We start from the raw sequence: 22,634 nt of genomic DNA on the forward strand, positions 1-22,634 counted from the left end.
AACATGAATCAGTTCTGAAAATATATTCCAAATACAATCAGAGCAATTTAGCTTCAAGCAGATTTTTGAATATAAAACCTAATTTGTAACTAGATGAAGATTTACAATAATATCTAGATGATTACAACCAAGGATAAACCCAACATGAAGGCGTGAAGGAGAAATACGAGCCTAGAAGGAAGCTACAACTAGGTTCCAGCTCTTTATTGTTGCACGTGGGAAGGAATATGGCTGCTAGGTGTTGCCGTACAGCTGCAAAGTGTCCACACATGGATAGAACAGCCAAACCCCAGCTAAAACTCTAACTCAATAGTGCGTTCTCTAGAAGAAATGATGCCCAATCTCCAACATGCTTCTGACTGCAACAAATCCAAACCACTGTTTTGGGGGCTACGTCCCAAATAGGCAAAGCAAGTGGGGCTGGCGTTCCAAGTGCTGAAAGCTCAATCAGAGCCCAAATCACAAATCCAAGATGTAATATGTCAATAATGCCTTTGAATTTTGTCTTTATCTCCTTATAACCCAGCAAACTTAGCTCGAACCCTAAAAGTGTCCCCATGTGGCATTGGGTTATAAAATAATATATTTGTCATTTTGAAAGTGGTCAAGTATCTAGAAAATGACCTTTTCCCAATAGAAAGAAATCCGTTCATTGAATTGCTCCGAGTCAAAAGAGAAATATTTAGAAAAGTTCAAGACCTTTCCAGCGAGCTATTACACCAAGGGATATTCACCCAGATGAGGCCAAAAAACCCCTTATTACTCCAAAATGGCTATAACTTAGCCTTATTTAAATTATTAAAATGCTAACTTTAGAGAATATTTAAATATATTAAAATATTTCCCAAATAGCGGACTGATAGCCAAAACACTTGTACAAGGTGAAACTGAACTCGTCACCTCCTGTGACTGATGTTGGATAATCTGAAATAACCGACAGTCTCATCCCTCAAAATTAGAGATACTCCTAAAAAATAGGAACGTCTCCGAATCTCCCGAAACTGAAACCATAGAATGATCTCGTGGAGACTCAAGACTATAACCCATCTCCACCTCCTAAAATGTAAGAAACTCCTACAATTAAGGAACTGCTCTCAACTGCTCTCCTATTGCCTGAAACTCCAGATCCGAACATTGTGTACCTTGACTGAGTCCCTATACACCACTGCCAGCCTACGAGACTCTAATGATAGGCCAACTCTATCGTCTTTGATGTCCACTCTAGAAAGGGGACATGACAATCCTCCCTTCTCGGAGATTGCTTGTCCACAAGCAATGAACAAACTCCTGTTGCACCACTCTGATATACACTCCTGGGTGTGTGATATGAAGCAACACATCAAGGATCGCCCAATCAAATGCACTCCATATGATAATACCAGGATCCCACACTGGATGAGAGTGTTCCCACAACCAAGGTGGTAACATATTGGAATCCCTGTGAGACAAGGCGTCAAACAAAACAACACCTAGATTTCAACACCATCTGAACCAACACCTATCCATCAGATATAAACAGGGATAACTGGAAACCTCTATCATGCCATATCGCACCGCAACCATTGTGATACTACCACGAAAGTAAAAATCGTCCAAAGCATCGTGTCTATTAATACCCACATCATCCTGTAACCATGATCCCGGATTAAGTCTCTATGATATAGATTGTGATAGCCCATGTCGGAAATTGCTTAACATAAAGTTGGATCGTTTGCTGGTCCCACCAACCAATCCTCCCAAACTGCTGAGTTAGGTGCCTACAGTCAATAACTCTATCCTCTGTAGATAGGAGCACACTATCGCAACACGGATAGTATAAGTCTTGCTTCAATATCTCCATAGCCTTATGAAGAGCATGAAAATTTGCCATGGAAAATCCTCCACTATCCTGCTCATCAGTCATAAGATCACTCCAACTGAGTGTAGATAACATCTGTCGAGTGACATCAAAAGTGCTCAACCACTATGTCTACCCTCCTATCATCAACCCTGAGTTGTCTAATCAAGTGATGAGGAGTTCGAAAATGATAGTTCTTAGGAATGTGTGCTACCTTTGAATCTACGCTATAGTAGAATACTGTGTCGGAGTCATGTACATCGCTGTAAGGAGTATCCAGTATGCATTCACTAATGCATGTATCCTCATTTATAGTAATGCAACTTTGTACCTCTGAGACCACCTCCGCTGTCAATGATGAAACTATTGTCACCACACTATGCTCACTCTCATCAGCTCCCCATGTGTCTGCACATACAACCGAATCACGATCTTGGGATTTAGTGTCACTATGAGTACATACTACTCTGATTTCTAAGGTATGGTCTAAGAAATCAGACTCATCATGACATGGAGTCTCATCAGCTAATGCCTTTGAAATACCTATGTCCGGATTACTCTGGTGCAACAAACTCACCAAAATAATCTTGATCCTCTGAATTACTTGTTGTTCCATCCAAATCAATGCTGGCCTCTTCTTCCGTTGGAAGAAATAAAGATCTAATGAATGATTCCCTTTGTTTCCTTGCATCATCTATTTGATTATTGCATTCTTTGACTCTTTGGAGACATTGTCTTGCTTAGGCAGCAAGTATCTTTGCTTGCATAGCTCTATCTAACCAATATTTATTCAACCTTTGACAATGTTTTATATCATCTACCCCAAAGTACACAAAATCAGGCTTATGATGACTTGTACCATTCCCATCATCACATCCCCATGCTTGCACCATGTGTACTCTCAAATATAAAGTACAAATCATTGTTATCTTCTTGCCCAAAGGATGCCACATCTTGAGGTAACGAAGTTGTGTCACTGCTGTTATGAACTTCAGAATTATTATGACGTGTTCTAGTTATATTTTTGACCCCTTTAAGTGTATTATCGTAGAAAGCCTCATGGCCACCACTTGCATATTGGCCTTCATGACTATTCCCAAGTGAAAGAGTTACCATATTACAAGAAGGAGGGTGTAAGCTATCGCTGCCCCAAATCAGAGTTGTGGGAGCCTCCTCCATGCTTCCATTCCAATTATCAAACAACACCCCATTTTGATTCTTCACATGCTTAGATAGAAGTGGCTCAAAGAAGTCTTCAACTTGGCTTCTATGAGATTCAAAATCAGACTGCCTGCATACTAAACTTGTCATCCCATTCTTAAGTTGAATACCATCATCAACATCATTACCTCCATTTGAAATAAATGTTACCTCGTGATTTGAACTGCTGTTGCAAATTTCAGAATAGGCCTCACACCTTGGTGTCACATTTACAACATCTCTAATGGTTTGTCCCTTGATTGTAATCTCTTCCAATTTGTGACCAATGGCTTCTTTATTATCATTTAATATTTCTTTCTCTTTTTTGCTGCTAAAAGGAGCTTGTAGATACCTAGTTATTATCTGCTTCAGGTACACCCATAAATTCTGTAAAGGAAAGGAGGTTGCGTATCTCCTTAGGAAGAGAACAATACTGATGGTAGCTGCTTATAACTGCAACATTGAATGTCTTGGCAAGAGGCATCTTACTTGTGCTTGTTAACGAAGATGAAACCTTAGAGCACCCATTTTTATTTCTAGCCATGGTATTGGCCTATAACTGAATTGATTTCTTTTCCAACAGGCTGGCAGGTTCTAGTCTTTGATACCACTGAAAAATCCTTGATGGATCTCTTCCGCTGATCTGCTGTAATTTTATATTTTTAAATTTGTTTTCCCTGTTTATTAAAATTTTCTTGCAGAACTAGATAGAAGTTGCAGAAGGGTTTGATTGTTTTATATTTTTGATGATTTTTTAATAAGTAATAGCAGAAGTACAATAACATGAACCAGTTCTGAAAATACATTCCAAATACAATCAAAGCAATTTTACTTCAAGCAGATTTTTGAATATAAAACCTAAATTGTAACCAGATGAAGATTTACAATAATATCCAGATGATTACAACAAAGGATAAACCCAACCAAAAGGCGTGAAGGAGAAATACGAGCCCAGAAGGAAGCTATGGCCAGGTTCCAGCTCTCTATTGCTGCACGTGGGAAGGAATATGGCTGCTAGGTGCTGCCGTACAGCTGCAAAGTGCCCACATGTGGATAGAATACTCAAATCCCAGCTAAAACTCTGACTCAATACTGCTTTCTCCAGAAGAAACAATGCCCAATCTCCAAGATGCTTCTGACTGCAACAAATCTAAACCACTGTTTTGGGAGCTACTTCCCAAACAGGCAAAGCAAGTGGGGTTGGCATCCCAAGTGTTGAAAGCTCAATCAGAGTCCAAATCACAAATCGAAGATGTAATATGTCAATAATGCCTTTGAACTTTGTCTTTACCTCCTTATAACCCACCAAACTTAGCTCGAACCCTAAAAGTGTCTCCATGTGGCGTTGGGTTAAAATTGTATATTTCTCATTTTTAAAGTGGTCAAGTATCTAGAAAATGACATTTTTTCCAGTAGAAAGAAATCCGTTCTTCGAATTGCTCTAAGTCAAAAGAGAAATATTTAGAAAAGTTCAAGACCTTTCCAACGAGCTATTACACCAAGGGATGTTCACCAGATGAGGCCAAAGAACCCCTCATTACTCCAAAATGGCTATAACTTAGCCTTATTTAAATTATTAAAATGCTAACTTAGGAGAATATTTAAATATATTAAAATACTTCCCAAATAGGGAACTGATAGCCACAACACCTGTACAAGGTGAAACTGAACTTATCACCTCCTGTGACTGATGCTGGATAATCTGAAATAACTGACAGTCTCATCTCTCAAAATTAGGGAAACTCCTAAAAAATAGGAATGTCTCCGAATCTCGCGAAACTAAAACCATAGAATGATCTCATAGAGACTCAAGACTATAACCCATCTTCACCTCCTAAAATGTAGGAAACTCCTCCTACAATTAAGGAACTGCTCTCAACTGCTCTCCTACTGTCTAAAACTCCAGATCCGAACACTGTGTACCCTGATTGAGTCTCTAAACACCACTGCCAGCCTATGAGACTCTAATGATAGGCCAACTCTGTCGTCTCTGATGTCCACTCTAGAAAGGGGACATGACAAAGCTACAGTCTTACGATTTTGATATCTCTTATATCAAGGGAACTCAAAATGTTGATGCAGATGCCCTTTCTAGGAGACCTTATCTTTGTATAGTTTCCAATATAGTAGAGGATTGGAGACACTTAATTTCTGCTGAATATGCTAGGGATCAGTTGGCCTCAGGTATTGTAGATAGCAATATTTAGGATGATAGATATTCTTTTTCAGGAGAGTTGATTATCTACAAAGGGAGGATATACTTGATTGTAGAGTCAAATGTGCGTAAGATTATCCTACGAGCGTTCCATGATTCTCCTATGGCTGGTCATCTAGGGTTTTTCAAAACTTATAGATAGGTTCAAGAGAGATTTACATGGAAGGAGTTAAAGGCTGATGTTCATCACCATGTTCGATGGTTTATTACAACCGCTTCCTATCCCTGAAAGGAAGTGGGAGGGAATTTTAATGGACTTCATTGAAAGCTCAAGTACGGGATTGTATATATGTTGTGGTATATAGGCTTACAAAGTATGCTCATTTCTTCCCTATTACCACTACCTATTTAGCTATGTAGTTGGCTGAATTATTTTTTAGAGAGATCTTTAGGTTGCATGGTTTACCTAAAACCATCATGAGTGACTGTGACAGTAGATTCCAGAGTCATTCTTGGTAGGGGATTTTTAGATTGTGTGGGACTGAGCTGACCCCTAGCACCAACTACCATCCGTAGATGGATGGACAAACAAAAATAGTGTACAAGTGGGCTGAAGGTTATTTGTGGAATTATGTCTCTTCTCAGCAGAAGGCGTGGGTAAAGTGGATTCACTTATGTGAGTATTGCTACAATTCTACTCATCATATGACTATGCAGATGTCGCCTTTTAGGGTTTGTATGGGTACGATCCACCTAGTTGTATGGATTTATTATGTAGTGATAGTAGGGTGCCGAGTGTGGTAGATATGTTGCAGAATAGCCAAGATGTAGTTAGATCATTGAGAGATAACATACAGAGAGCTTAGAATTAGCAAAAGTAGTATGCTGATCAACGAAGAATAGGTTGGACATTTTAGTTGGGTGACATGGTTTATTTGATGTTGTAGCTGTATCGACAGTCTTCGATAAAAAAAAGTGGTGCTGAGAAACTTAAGCCATGTATTTATGGTACCTTTCGGATTGTGAAGCGGGTTGGTGAGGTGGCATATGAGTTGCAATTGCCTGATGACAGCAAAGTTCATAATGTGTTTCATGTTTCACGCCTCAAGGGGGCTTTGGGTCATCATGTGATACCTTCTCCTATATTGCCTCCGTTGGATGATGAAGGAAGATTGGAGTTGATTTCGGAGGCAATTCTTGATACTAGGAAAAGATAGTTGCGACGGAGGACCACTCGTGAGTTTTTGGTTAAGTGGCAGAATCTTCTATACGAGGACACCATTTGCTAGCCTAAGGATATTCTACAGCATCCCGGATTGCAATTGCTTGAGGACAAGCAATCTTGGGTAGGGAGGATTGTAATGTCCCCGATTTAGTAGTTTTTGGAGTTTGGATTTGTGAGCTCATCAGTGCGACCCCTGTGAGTTGACATTTGGTTTTGGGGGTCTTTGATATGGATTTGCTATTTTTGGATTTACTATTTTTAGTAAGTCACTTTTGGTCAGTTGCTATTTTGGTCAAGGCAGTTTTGACATTGTTGGTTACTTATCATTTTGCTTTTGGCTCAAGGCGAATTGATTTAGTGAAGTCATATTTATTGCAATTATATTGAGACTTAATGATTATTTAATGCATTGGTGATTAATTATGGTGCTTTATATTATAAAGTAATTGGACTTTATATTATAAAGCAATGTTTAAGTGAGAAATGTCGAGGTGAAGCTAGGTTGCATACAGTCTTATAAATATGACTTCATTTTGAAGAGAAAAGCATGTTGAATATTTATTAATCTTTCATCTTGAGCATTTGTCTGAGGGTTTTTGATATTTCTAAGAATTTCTTGTGAATTCTACTGCAAATTGTGTTGAAGTAAACAATTTGCCTATTTCCTACTGTGTCAACTGTGTTTGGGAGATCATTCTTTATCACTGGAAGAAGGTGAAGAAAATTGGTGAGAAGTATTGTGAATCTTATGCTACCCTGCGAATTGCCTTGGGATCACAACTTGTGCATTGCTTGCGGACAATTAAAAATCTAGAGGTCGGCAGATTTGATATTCAAATGCCAAATGGTCAGGTAATTCCATCAACTCTACATTTGAAGGTGGGACGACATGACAGTTGGACTTGCGGTTTGTTCCTGAGCAATTCTGATCACGACTTGGTAGTGAGGACAACATACGATCTGCGTGAACATACTAGACCAGCGCTTGAGTTGCGAATTGCCTTCAAGGGGCCTGGTGATTGAAGTCAATCCTCGCGGTAGGGAGAGTTAGCCAACAAGACACGACATCCACATCTTGCAATCACGTGGATAACGTCTGAACTTGGTTTGACCTCAGATGTCAAACAATCTGCCTGCGTAAATTATTAGAGGCCAAATCAATTTTGGCATTGAGCGTTGGAACTGGAGTTGGCTGGCATTGAAAGTTGGCACCACAATTAATACATTTTGGATGCCTCCCTCAAATAATAGTTCCTGCAGTGGCTTACAATTAGCTTCCATCATTGTTTGAACTCTGAAAATTCAGGTTATGAAATTGCCTTATTTTCTTTAACTCAATAATAAATAATTTTGAGTTGGTTGGTTAGTATCAATAATTGCTTTGTATTCACTGAAAGTTTCAATAAAACCAAAAGCATTTAGAAAATTGTTCTTTGGTACCAAAACATTCTATTAGGGCATACTTAGAGTTTTTAAAGATAATATGCATCATTGCTAGTACTTATTTTGTAGTTATATTATATAAGATAGTATAACTGAAAAATATATGATGATTATATGTGTATATAAAGTAAAATAGGTTTTCTAAACAATTTGTTATGAATAATGACATCAATCACGAAAGTTATAAGGGTATATGGAGAGTACATTCATCCAAGTTATAGCTAGGACAATATTATATTGATCCCTTAAGAAAATAATAATGTTTAAAATATCGATTAAAGTATATCTATAGAAAATGAAATATATGTATATGTGTTTAATGTATATACTTAAATTAGATATTTATTATTTTGAAATAATGGGGATCATTCTTAGATTAATGTTTAATGCAACGAAATATCAAATAAAAGGAATATTCATAGATCAAATAAAAGGATTATTGATATATAAATTAGAATTTATTATCATTGAGTATTCTATTGTGGTAATATCTTACTTGTATTTTTATATGAGCATTTGCCTCAATCTTTTTGTCCAAGAATGTTATTGCAAGAAAATGGAGATTGATATCAAATTTATAGGGAGTATGACATTTCTTCAAAGACAACCTTGGATGAGGAGTTTAGGAGATTGAGATTTAGAGGGAACCTGACATTTCATTAGAAGCAACCTTGAAAGAAAGGGAGTGGATAGATGATATGATTTAGTCAATCTTCAGTGATCTCGATTGTATTGATTCATAGGGAGTAAACCATGATGGATTCTCTAGGGATCAATAAATTGTAGTAGTCAAGAGGACCATGCTTCATAAATTGACTTCAGGTCTACATAATATCAACATACGATATTCACCAATGATATAAATTTAGAATATACAAATTGCAAGATGTGCGTAATATAGGTTTAATCAAAAGATCAAACAAATACCTTTGCATGAACAAAGAAAACTTGAGTTGTGAGACTTTAATGAAGCTTTTAAGAATTCATTTGAACCATATACGAGTCTCTCTTTGATGAATGAAACTCGACATATGAGTTGTAGATTCATATAGGTGGCACAATCATACTCAATAAAGATATTGTTGTATTGTGGACAAGTTGAGAAAATGGAAGGACATGTTTGCTTCTACTATTAAGCTAGACGAATGTTTGGACCTTCAATGGACGAAAATAGCAAGTTGGAACGTAAAAAGGCATTATATTTGATACAAAATTTTTCAACAATATAAGAATGAGTGGAAATTTTAAATTGTGTGGGGAATATTAGTCAATGTTCCATTCCCAAATTGAACCCTATTTAGAGGGTAGATGTTCCATTCTTAAATAACCTAAAAAGACAAATTTTGAATCTTCACATGCAGATAAGTATTCTTATCTTTTACATTTATCTACTCTTTGTAGTCTCTCATAATTGTAATTCTATTATGCTATAAGGGTTGATTGCCTCTATCTTTTCGTTACTGTTTGAGGATATTCTTACAAGAAAAAAAAAAGGTTGGTACTCTACATATGCTACAAAATATTGTGTAGACTCAATCTAATGATAATAGCTCCAAAGACCCTGATGATCAAGATGGATAAAGTGAGGCTCTTGAAGAAAACATCTTTGATGATTGAGGTTATGAAATTCTTCTACATTAAGAGGGAGTTTGACACTTTTTCCAAGGCTACGCGGGAGCTTAGAAGATTAGTACTTGGAGGGAGTTTAGAAATAGATGTGTATGACTGCATGATTTTGATGGGCCTACTCTTGAGTGCATTATGAGGAAGTATTGACTTATCACTAGAAAATCAAAAGATTGATATTAGATTCAGAGTGAGTTTGATTGGCATCCTTGGGTGAAGAGAGTTTCCGAGGAAGTAACTAGAGGACTTGACTTCCTAGGATCGATGTTCAGAGGGAGAATTTTGAAGTGCAATCCTTTGCGAAATGACATCTTCTCTATGAGGAGAAGTTCTAAGTGAAATTCCTTGTAATGCATTCGTCTCTGTGAGAGAAAATTAAGGTGAAAGCCTTCGTTCCACCCTCTAGTAGCAGCTATGGTGGGTCCTCCCTCTGGCTTGGTTCATGATGAATATCATGTGAGTTACTACATGATGTTGTTGTGATTATGTCATGAAAGGTGACGATCTTTCATTGATGTTTATATTTAGAGGGGAGCTCTTGAAAGGTGATGATCTTATCAGTAGCAAACTACATTAAGTTACTGTCTCGGAGTGTCGGAAGTTATGATAATGAATAGAAGGTAATTATTGTAAGGTGATGATCTTATCAATAGTTGACCTGTCTCCTAACACCAAAATGTGTTGGACCAAGTGTTATCTTAGTTCTTCGGGCCAAATTTTGCCGGAGACCATGAAAATTAATTTGTTATGGTTCTTTGGGCCGGATCTCACCAGACACCATAACTAAAATCTATCTTAGACCACACTTAAGGTGGTGTTCAAATCTTGTATTATAATTGCTTTAGTTCTCTCCTTGTTAAAGAGGGAGTGTTGAATTGAAGCAAATTTCATATGTAATCTATGTTAATATATGTGTGTGTTGATGGATTTATGTTAATATCCGTAAATATGTCATTCCAGGAATATGACTTTGAGATGATATATCTCCATATGCTTTAGAGCATATTATGTTCCATAACAAATCCTCCCTAGCTAAGAGGGAGTGTTAAGATTATAGCTATAGTCGGATTGATTTAATCTTAAGATACAATGTTGATATATATACTATATATATACATATATACATATATATACATATATATACATATTCATATATATTATATATAATACATATGTTATATTGTGATTTATATTGTTAATATATACTAACTAATGATGATTTATCATATAGACATGTCTCTTCATGAAATATCTCTCCTACTCTTATATTCATAAGAGATTGGGATCTGCATTTGGAATACACCAATAACCATGGTAGTGTAATTACGTTAGCGAAAACCGATCCATGTTACTTAACAAGTTAGACTGATGTATACAGTTCTTTTAGTTCAGATTGATATACTATACTTGACTCAATTGGTATATGCTTTCACACACACACACACATACTATCTCGTTGACTCCTCGATCGCTTTGTGTTTAATTCTTGCAGGAAGAAGTAATAGTCTAATGGGTAAGTATTAGATGCAGATGTAGAAGTGCCGTTGTTATTGGTTCTACTCACATCTATATCTTTGCATTATATATCAGATTGGACAGTCATGTCCACGTAAGGACATGATTCTTACGTGGGATGACCAACAAAGGGTTGTGGCCTTTCATGGCCATTACTTTAACTAATTGAGTTTAGTGATTTTAACATAATCATGGTGATTTGAACATGATGTGGCACACAAATGCATATGTATATCTGCCAACATTAATATACAGTTTCGAAAACCGATTGCTGAGCATATAAGGATAATATTTGCAGACTGCATGGAGCCCAATCTGGGCATGATCATAGTTTCAGATGTAAGGAGATCAATTACATATATATACATATATACATATATACATATATGTATGTATAGATTAGATCCGATTGAAGCTATTACTTCAACATTTGGAAGTCCTCACTTTCTCATGATGTACACAAGGGATAGGCCCATTAAATCATGCTGTCTCATGGATTTTCAGACTCCCTCTGAATATCAATCTTTTGAGCTCCGAATCTAATGTTGCCTCTGATGAAGTGTTAGACTCCTTCTTTCTGATATCAATCTTCCTTTTCCTGCAAAAACATCCCCGAAGAGAAACGAAAAGATCAAGGTGAATAGCTCTTATAGTATGTATAGAAATACAAATAAGATACAACTATAATACTCAAGAATAATGAATACTTATTTGTGCATCCTTGATATAAGTTGCTCCAATGGAGATCCACAGTAAGACTCAAATCATATTATCCTTAAACTTGTGATGCCAAATGTACATATATTTACTTATGAGTTTAGTGTGGTGATCGACAAGGTGTGTATGGATCAAAGTGGCATTCTGTTTGACTTAATATTATATAAATTGAGTGCCGATTATATCTCTCCCACTAACTTCCACAATTTCGTTAATCGATTTCTTTGACTGCTCAGGCCAAACCATTTTATCTTCTGCATAATATATTATCGCTAAATTGTGTTAACTATATGTCTTTTGAAATATGATTTTGTTATTCTGTTTGTTAACGGTGGGTCTGTTTACTTCTATTGTCCTCAGCATTCCTTATTTACTTGTTTATGTTTAATAATGCCCTCTTCTTTTATTATTGGTTATATAAATCTGTTAGTCTTTGCCTGTCCATCCATGGTTATTTATTCCATACTTGGTCCATGTGGAAACTAATTTCAATGAGTATTGTGTACTCAACTCACTGTTATAATTATAATTTGTCAGGCTTTATTCCGATCAAGGTAAGAAGAGAGATTCTACCTGTGTAACATGTGGATGCGCACCCAGCCCTGGACTCCTCTAACCGAGTGCTAGACTTTCTGGGACAGATACTTGACACACCCAAGCACTCGCACTGCCTCCCAAGCGCTGCCGCACTGCAGCCACACCTGGTGCTGCATCTCTTGGGTTCTTTGGTGCTTGGGTGCTTGGGTACTTGTGTGTTTGGGTGCTTCATCCACTTTGTTAAGAGGAACAAGCTTACCTTTAATTGAGTGCTTGAGTGTTGCATCCACTTTGTTAAGAGGAACAAACTTACCTCTAAGATAGCGGAGAAGCTTGTTGTACATAGTGTCTTGCATATTATAGATTGCAAGGCACATGTGTACAAAGAGAGCCTAGTAGCACGATGGGATGTAGAGCCAGAGGATCTATCTCATATTGATGAGGATGAGATTGCATTAGAAAGAGATGTAGGGTTGGTTGATGGTCCAGTAGTTGCATAGATGAGTACTTTGTCTTGAGGGATGATTAGAGGCATCCCATCACTCCATTTTGTTATTTCTACACGATTTTGTATTCATTTTGATATTGATCCTGATTCAAATCATGCATGATGCTGCTCATTGTAATATCTTTATCTTTATGATATAAATTTATAATTGATATTTGATAGAACTAATATAAATCCTATTTGCTGATAATTTGGATTTCTATTTGAATCTTGATATGAATGTTACTATTGGGTATGTACTATGTTACTATGTTGAATGTTCAATGGTTCTAGTTTGTGTTGCAATTTTGCTATTTACAAATATATCAATTTTGTATTTTATACTGAAACATCATTTCATAGCCAACATTTCATGTTCTATATCATGTATAGTGTGCCGCACCCCACCTCCCCAATCCCTAAACCCCCAGCCTTCCTGCTGCCATCCCCCAGCCACCCCCGAATTGAGGCCCTTTTTTCCCTTCCTGGAAACTCGTCCCGACGTCCCCTCATCTCAACCTCCCTCTACACCAGTGTTACACTAGATTCTATGCACTTTGCTTTTGTGGGATGCCCGCTCTGTCCTACTAAGGAACCCTGCTGTGATTAGCCCGGCCCTATTATAGTGTTAAATTTATCACAGGATAAGTTTATATCATATCATCCTTTATTTATTTTTTGTCTTACCAGTTTCAACATCGTATCAAAGCATGTAAGACTTCCATTTAATAGTGCAGCAATCTGAGGTGAACGGAGGCACCAAAGTCAAGCTTCAAACAACGTAGAACAAATGACAATATCTGTGTCAACGATGGAAACAAATGGCATGGAGTAAATTTTTATTTGGTGAAGAGCAAAAGAAACAAACCAACGTGAGCATTATTTTTCTGCCTGTTACTTCTGTCATGGTATAGTATGAGACTGCATTGAAAAGATCCAGTCCACATTGCATGTATTTCTGTTTGTATCATGATTGCAAGAAGGGTGCAGGGCAAGGAGCTTGCACTAGGCTGGTAAAGAAAGTTAACATTTCTGATTTTCCTTGCAGTTAATTTATCTCACATCACTGTGCAATTCCTTGTGTTTGGGAGAACAATTTATTACATGTCTGTTAAATGTGGAAGAATTGAAATGAGCTGATAGCAGCTCATGGTATAATAGTAGTTATAAGCCTCTCCTGAATATTTTTAGAAAACCGAGCAGAATAGCATGGATTGGTAAGCTGAGTTTCATTTCCACCAAATTAATGTATTGTGCCAAATAAAGTTAAGTATAATGTATTCAATACCAATAAATATCGGTGAACTCTGATTTTCTTACATTTGCTGCCTGGATCTGATACCGTGTTGAATAATGAAAGATCGCTGCAAATGCAATGGCACTATTTGTGTTGCTTGTGTTTTATAAAGGCAGTAATCTTTCTTGTACTTATACTGTCGATGAGACAAGGTGAGACATGTCCTTTCATGGGACATGTCTATTAATTAACTCGCATTTGTTTATTTATGAATTTGAAATAATGACAAATATATATATATTTTCCATGAATCATTATTATATAATCTCTCTCTCTCTCTATATATACCTATATATATATTTGTTTGTTAGATCTTGCATGATATATATATATAGTATCTTCAATAGTTTAGTCTCATAGGTTTATATGACTGAAGCTACCATACATAAACCAATACTAATGTTAAGCCTGTCATCCTGATGGAAAGGAGCATCACAAACCTCATTTGGGGGTGAACTGGATAGCTCATTAAAGAAGATTTTGGTGTAGTAAGGCTTTACATCTTAAACTATCGTTTGGAATCTTTTCTTTCATCACTCTTGACTTGGCATAACACAAATCACAAAGCAGCAGAAGCTATCAAACTCAGATAGGAGAGGGATGAAGTTTCTCTCTTTTGAAATTGGTAATGCTTCGTGGAGGTTGATCATTTTCAGCTCAATACGTGCAAAAATATTTCAACTTTGTAGATTGTACTGATGATGTGACTTGTACAATGAAAAAATTATCCAACTCGATTATATTTAGTTTTTTTCTTTTTATTTATGCTTAAACATGTTATTGATTGTTATTCCGTGTGTGTGTTTCTCGGGCAGTTTTTATTGATTGCAATCATATTCTTGGTTGCCTTGTTGCAATTTTGCATAAAGGTATATGATTTTTTTCTTCATATTTGTTGTTATTCGTGCCATAATTTCCTTGTCATCAATGCCTTGCAGGGGAAGAGCAAACATAGTAACACTGAGCCTTTTGCTCACATTCAGTCCGATGCTATTGTTGATCTAGTAGATGAGGAAGACTCTGTCAATGAAGATTCCAAATCAGATGAGAACAGTATGAGTAATGACACTAGACCAAAGAAGCTTGTGTGGGCTGAGGTATGGCTTAAAATGTTTAAAATCTATCAGTTTATAAGCTCTTCTATTTATTTCATCACAAGTTATATTCAACAGAATAGTTCAATATTTGAACAGATTGAGTTTACCAGAAAATTATTGAGAATCTTGATGATTAAGCGTGGTGTATATTTAAGTATGCAACATTTACTTTGAACTTCTTGTAATGTTCCAAATAAATTTGAGATATCAATCATGGCAGCACCGAATACATGGTAGCATCATTGCATATTTTGAGCCAACCTAGGATAGTATTAAGCATGGAAAAGATTATTAAATGGTCCCTGCTAATTTTTGGTTATTTCAAAATTTTTCACTTAAATATCAGTATGTAATACTGTAAGATAAAAAAGTGCAATTGTTGCCACATAGCAATGACCTTGGTCCTTTGTTCTTTCAAGCCTATGTAGAAAAACAAGGCAGCTACAAGCATGCACAAGAAATGCACATGACTGGTTTCAAGGCTGTTCAGATGTTCCACTTATCTAAATTTTTTGAACATGGTTTTTATCTGCTTGGCACTATTGCCATTGTCAAATCAGCATGCAAAAGACCCAGGAGGCAACTTACAGAGATATCCATTTACAATTACTGATATGTAGGAGCATGGCAGTTGTATCGTTCTTAACATTGTATCTAATGATTATGTTGATGTTTGATGGGATATTAGGGACATGTATTTAAAAGAACAGGCACTGTGAAATATGTAAGGATATCCCTTTGAAGTTTTGTCTTAGGGAAAGCTCATGTTGAATGCCGGACTTGTGTGCTTTGTGCTAAAATTATAAAATGGTTGTGCATTATCATTGTCTTGTAGGCTTTTTGTGGCCTTTTGTGGAGCATCTATAGTTTTATTTGTTATGCTCATTAGATAAGATAAGATAAAATTATTAATGTCCAACAGAAGACCACAAAAGGTCTATGGGACTGAGAGTTTACAACCGGATAGCTGACAACAGCAAGAGCACCAAACGATGTCCGAGAAAAGTGAATAATAAGAAACAAGAAGAAGAAGAGAGAGGACAAGGTAAAGACTAGGAGTCCTTCCTTGGCAAAAAGAAATCAGTCACAGAAGCATAAGGCTATGAGTGGATAGGAGCCCTGAATTGTTTTTGTGAACTCGTGGAGGAGTGTTGCTGACCCGAGAAACCACTGCAAGATCTGATAGATCTGGAATGACCAACAGAACTGGTAGAACTAGCCGGCCTTTTCACACCCTGTAAAGGAGATAAGGGTGCAAAAAAGACAATAATAGGCTGATCAGAGCTATGTCGGTGAGGTAGTAGTGACTGTAGAGTACTATCATGGAGTAGAGTGGACTCCTGAAGATAGAGCGCTAGACACCGTTGGAACAAACATATATTTTCCTTTGCCATTCCGCAAGAAAATGAAGGAGGATGGCATAGTTAAAGACTTTTTGATTCTTTGTGCAAAATTATCTATCAATAGTTACTTCCCACTTGCTAGCTTTACCAATGCAATAGACTGCTGATGATGAGGTGAAACCAATCAATCCTTACTTCACCAACTTAAACAACTATGCAAAAGAAGGTGCTATCATCTAAGGATGCGTGGATGATTCTCAAACTGTGTATACACTTCAAAACTATAAAGTATGCAAGTTAATTAGCATGAAGTGATTTCAGTGAAGTGCTTTGCAATGAGTTTAATCTAACCTTGCACTTCAACATGCAACTAACAAATACCAAAACTTATGAAAATAAAGCGTTAGCATGAATCAACAATAACATCTATCATCATCTACTCAACATAAACAAATCTTATCTAAGTGAGAAATAGGAAACCTTGCAACACTCCAAAATAACTCAAGTATTCACCAAGTTTTAATGAATTAGCAATTACTTTTGTAGTATGTCAGCAACAATTTCATCAAAAACCTTCCCCATAAATGAAATGAGCAAGCCTTATATAGAGGTCTCAAGTACAATGGACAACTTAGATTGATTCAAGATTAATGACCAAGACTATTAAAAAATAAACCTAATTAGGGTTTGCCTTAACTACAACCTGCTGAAGTTTATATAGTGTTGAGAAAGATCTTTTGTGCAAACTCTTATGTAATGTTTCACTCGGAGATGCAATGCATTTTAAAAAAAGGTAAGATGTAATAACAGGAACACACCAGAAAGCAACATAAGACTAACATAAACCAAATGCTAAAGATCCCCAAGCGTCACTATTTAGTATTTACCAACAAAGAATCCAAGATCACATGAATCATGAGAATACCCAAAGGAGATCTTTTTTTAAAACCTAAGGTAAAAGTTCCTAGCTTGGTTAAACATACATGTCTATTTCCAACTAACCATAACATAGTCAAGAATAATAAGCAGAGACCCTCAGACGGTCATGCACAAGATGAGTGCTCAAGGTTGCAACCACTCATCTATAGGACACCATGCTGAAAGACAAATGCTGAATTCTGAAATTTGGCTAAGTCTCTGAAATCTTGAAACCATAAAATTTGACTAAGTTTGAAATATTGAAACCCTGAAATTTTCTAGAATATGTATCTCAACTCCTAGAGGGTTGGAAGCTATCTTAACTCAAGAAGAATGTATATTGGAAGCAAGAGGCAATAGTTGCAAATCCTTCTTTGAAGATGATTGTGTGCTTGCTGCCCATACTTTCAAAGGAAAGGGAAAGGAAGGTAATGTTAAGAGATTTAGAGAGAAGTTTTGATTCTTTTCCTGCCTCGAAGAAAAAGAAAAGAAATCTCTCACATTAAATGCTTTAGGTGTGACAAGTTTGGTCACTATGCAAGAGATTGTCACGTGAAACCAAAACCTTCTCATGGAGCTGTTGCAGATGTAGAGAATTCCGCTTCTAAAAAGGAATCTTGCAATACATTTTAAGGTTTTCTTTTATTTCTGCTCTTTCCAGCGATGTTCCTAGTAAGAATGATACATGGTTGATTGATAATGAAGCCTCTCATCACATCACTGGTTTCAAAGAAAATTTATTAGATTTGAAAGAAAAAGACACTCATCTGCATGTCATTTTTGGTGATGATGCTAACTATTATGTTGAAGGAGCTGGCTCCACTTCTTTTAAATTGGACTCTATTATTCCTCTCCATCTAGAGGATGTACTTTTTTTCTAGGTATAAAAAGAAATCTGATTTCTATCATTGGTAAATATTGAGTAGCCGAAAGGTTGATGTCGTCGGTAATTGTTATGTAGCCAATGGGCTCCTTCGGGAAGGTTTTTGTTATGTAGCCGACGGGCCCCTTCGAGAAGGTTCTTCGGGATGGTATATGTACAACTTTGGATCATTGTTGTAATCATCATTGTAAGCAATATGTAATCTCTTAGGCATATATGCGAATAATAAAAGGAGTACTGTTGTGTTACATGTTCTTGTCTATTGTCTGTATGCATTAAAACTATTTACCCCATACGGTAAACATTTGGCGTCGTTGCCCAATGGACCTAGAACGAAGGCGGAGGAATGAAGACTAATGTTGAATCAGCTTAACAAGGATTGAAATAAGATAAAGGGAAAAGACAGAATACGCACTGCACAAGAAATTTTAATTTTGGCACAACAAACCGAGTGCAGATGGAGGTTTCAGCAGATTGCCAATGGACACGGAAGCATCGAGGAATTGTTGGAAGAGACTCAATAGCGGTTGGATTTGGTGGAAGAAACAAGGGAGGAATTTTTGATACCGAGAGAAGAGAATCCAGATGGAAGGGAATCGACTTGCACAGTTGGTAGTGCCGAGGGAGCACGAGTGTGGAGTGAACTCATCGTCCGCGATACACTTCCGTAAGGACTTTAGGAAAACCTTTTTTCTCCAAGTAACGCGATTGTTGGAAATAAGATGACTGTTCGAAACAACGCAGGTGTGCAGTACAACGTGGGTGTTTAGAATAGCGTGGGTGTACAAAACAGTCAGGGTGTGTGGAACAACGTGAGTGTACAGAACAATGCGGGTACACAACAAGTACCTCCAACTCGAATAGTAATGGCTGGACCAAAGGAAAAATTGCCAAAGTTTGATGGTGATGGAACGGCCGGTCCAATCAAACACTGTAAGACATGCGAAACAATTTGGATGGCGAATGGCGTAACTGACATAGATGAATGGGTCTGAAAGTTTCCAACAACCCTAAGAGGTGTAGCAATTGATTGGTTTGCCGACGTTGATCCCCAAAAATTAACTTCTTGGTCTTTTTGGTCTATATTTGAACCTACCATGATTATGTGTGATAATCAAAGTTGTGTAAAGCTTTCTGTTAATGCTATTTTTCATGACAGATCCAAACATATGAAAATTTAATATCACTATCTCAGAGATATGGTTCAAAGGAAAACTATTAAACTCGAGTATGTTTCTACTGAAAAACATGTTACCGATATTCTAACTAAGCCTATTCCTAGGATGAAGTTTAACTACTTTTGGAAGAAGCTTGACATAGTAGAGAATGATATGCTTACTGGGAAAGAGTCTCAGCTTTAGTAACAATTCTTATGGTTTGTACTTCTTTGTGAGGGAAGTTCAAAATGAAGCTCCTTGTTTCATCTTCTGCAAGTAGGAATGATTAAGGCAATCCATCCACTATGAGTAGACATGGTGAAGGCATTCCATGCACTGCAAGTAGGCATGTTGGAAATACAGTATTCTCTGGGAGAAGATTGAGGTGAAAGTCCACACTCTTTCACCCTTTGCGAGTAGGCATGGTGAAAGCCATCCTTTGTGAGTAGGCATGATGGAAATATGGTGTATTTGTATTACTTGTTTTCACCCTCTAGGAGTAGCTATGGTGAAATATGTTATGATATTGTTTTGTTGAGATAACAATAGTTATTGTGATAACATTTGCTATGTTTTGGTATTGTTATGGCGAGATAGCAATAGTTAGTGTGATAACAATTGCTATGTTTTGGTATTGTTATGTTGAGTAACAATTGATTATTGTTATAATGTAATAACAATAGTGTTAATCCTATGATAAATCTTGTATTAACACTTTCATTGGTTGCAACTTCATGTTCTTGCCATGTGAAAATACTTTGAAGATCTCTATCTTGCTAAGAGGGACTGTTGAAGTTTATATAGTGTCAAGAAAGATCTACTGTGCAAGCTCTTATGCTCTCCATTCCAGCTTCCTCTTGCTCTCTGCTTCTATTGTTCATCGTAGTTGTTTCCTGATTCTTGCACAAGTACTGACCTATTTCGCAAACCTTATGGTTGCTAGCATTTCTCTCCTCTTTGTTCAGTGATATGCTCGGTGAACCAAAGCAATTACATTTAGGTGCAGCCAAGCATTTTCTGAGATATGTTTGTGGTACCTTGGTATTGGTTTATTTTTTGCATCAAAGGCTGAACTTACTTTAGTAGGTTTTTCTGATTTAGATTGGGCAGGTTGTGCTACTGACAGAAAGAGTATTTTAGGTTATTGTTTCAGCTTGGGTTCAGGCATGATTTCTTAGGTGCAACAGGAAGCAAACTTGTGTGGCTCAAAGCACCGGTGAAGCAGAGTATGTTGCAACATGTATGGCTGCAAAAGAAGTTGTGTGGCTTCACAAATTATTTTCTGGTCTTTTAGGTCAAATGTTGAACCTACTATGATAATGTGTGATGATCAAAGTTGTGTAAAGCTTTCTGTTAATGCTATATTTCATGACAGATCCAAACATGTAGAAATTTAATATCAGTCTCTCAGAGACATGGTTCAAAGGAAAGCTATTGAACTCAAGTATGTTTCTACTGAAGAACTGGTTGTTGATATTCTGACTAAGCCGATTCCTAGGATGAAGTTAAACTACTTTCGGAAGAAGCTTGGCATAGTGGAGAATGACATGCTTGCTGAGAAAGAGTCTCATCTTTAGTAAGTATTCTTATGGTAAGTACATCTTTGTGAGGGAAATTCAAAATGAAGCTCCTTGTTTCATCTTCCTTAAGTAGGCATGATGAAGGCATTCCATCCATTGTGAGTAGGCATGGTGAAGGCATTCCATCCACTGCGAGTAGGCATGGTGGATCCACCCTTTGCGAGTAGGCATGTTAGAAATACAATCTTCTCCTAGAGAAGATTGAGGTGAAAGTCCTCACTTTGTTCACCCTCTGCGAGTAGGCATGATGAAAGCCATCCTTTGTGAGTAGGCATGATGGAAATATGGTGCATATGTTTTTGTATTGCTTGTTTTCACCCTCTAGGAGTAGCTATGGTGAAATATGTTTTGATATTGTTTTGTTTAGATAACAATAGTTATTGTGATAACATTTGCTATGTTTTGGTATTGTTATGGTGAGATAACAATAGTTAGTGTGATAACAATTGCTATGTTTTGATATTGATATGTTGAGTAACAATTGATCATTGTTATAATGTAATAACAATAGTGTTAATCCTATGATAAATCTTGTATTAACACTTTCATCAATAGCAACTTCAGGTTCTTGCCATGTGAAAATACTTTGAAGATCTCTCTCTTGCTAAGAGGGAGTGTTGAAGTTTATATAGCATCAAGAAAGATCTACTGCGCAAGCTCTTATGCTCTCCGTTCCAACTTCCTCTTGCTCTCTGCTTCAGTTGTTCATTGTAGTTGTTTCCTGATTCTTGCACAAGTACTGCCTTATTTCACAAACCTTATGGTTGCTAGTGTTGCTCTCCTCTTTGTTCAGTGATGTGCTCGGTTAACGAAAGCATTTACATTTAGGTGCAGCCAAGCATATTCTGAGATATGTTCCTGGTACCTTGGTATTGGTTTTTTTTGTTATCAAAGGCTGAACTTACTTTAGTAGGTTTTTCTGATTTAGATTGGGCAGGTTGTGCTACTAATGTAAAGAGTACTTTAGGTTACTGTCTCAGCTTGGGTTCAGGCATTATTTCTTGGTGCAACAGGAAGCAAGCTTGTGTGGCTCAAAGCACCGGTGAAGCAGAGTATGTTGCAACATGTATGGCTGCAAAAGAAGTTGTGTGACTTCACAAATTACTTCCTGATCTTTTTGGTCAAATGTTGAACATACTATGATTGTGTGTGATAATCAAAGTCGTGTAAAGCTTTCTGTTAATGCTATATTTCATGACAGATCTGAACTATGGAAATTTAATATCAATATCTCAGAGATATGGTTCAAAGAAAAGCTATTGAACTAAAGTATGTTTCTACTGAAAAACAGGTTACTATTATTCTGACTAAGCCTATTCCTAGGATGAAGTTAGGCATGATGAACACATTCCATCCATTGCAAGTAGGCATAGTGAAGGCATTCCATTCATTGCGAGTAGGCATGATGGATCCACCCTTTGCGAGTAGGCATGTTGGCAATATGGTGCAATTGTATTACTTGTTTTCACCCTCTAGGAGTAGCTATGGTGAAATATGTTTTGATATTGTTTTGTTGAGATAACAATAGTTATTGTGATAACATTTGCTATGTCTTGGTATTGTTATGGCGAGATAACAATAGTTAGTGTGATAACAATTGCTATGTGTTGATAATGT

The 22,634-nt window shown here is 36.8% G+C and overlaps 1 protein-coding gene across 4 annotated transcripts in view; it reads left to right on the plus strand.

Annotated features, from left to right (window-relative positions):
• Positions 1-22,634, plus strand: part of LOC149528339 (uncharacterized) — a 241,127-nt gene that overhangs the window by 57,586 nt on the left and 160,907 nt on the right. For all 4 annotated transcript variants that reach the window (XM_089811308.1, XM_089811304.1, XM_089811306.1 and 1 more), the window contains one exon: positions 14,978-15,136. In XM_089811308.1, coding sequence (XP_089667434.1) covers positions 14,978-15,136 — 159 coding nt within the window. The remainder of the gene's footprint in view (positions 1-14,977; positions 15,137-22,634) is intronic.

The sequence above is a fragment of the Cupressus sempervirens genome, chromosome 11, assembly GCF_028749045.1.
Source record: "Cupressus sempervirens isolate cs-2001-9-10 chromosome 11, ASM2874904v1, whole genome shotgun sequence".
NCBI lineage: Eukaryota > Viridiplantae > Streptophyta > Pinopsida > Cupressales > Cupressaceae > Cupressus > Cupressus sempervirens.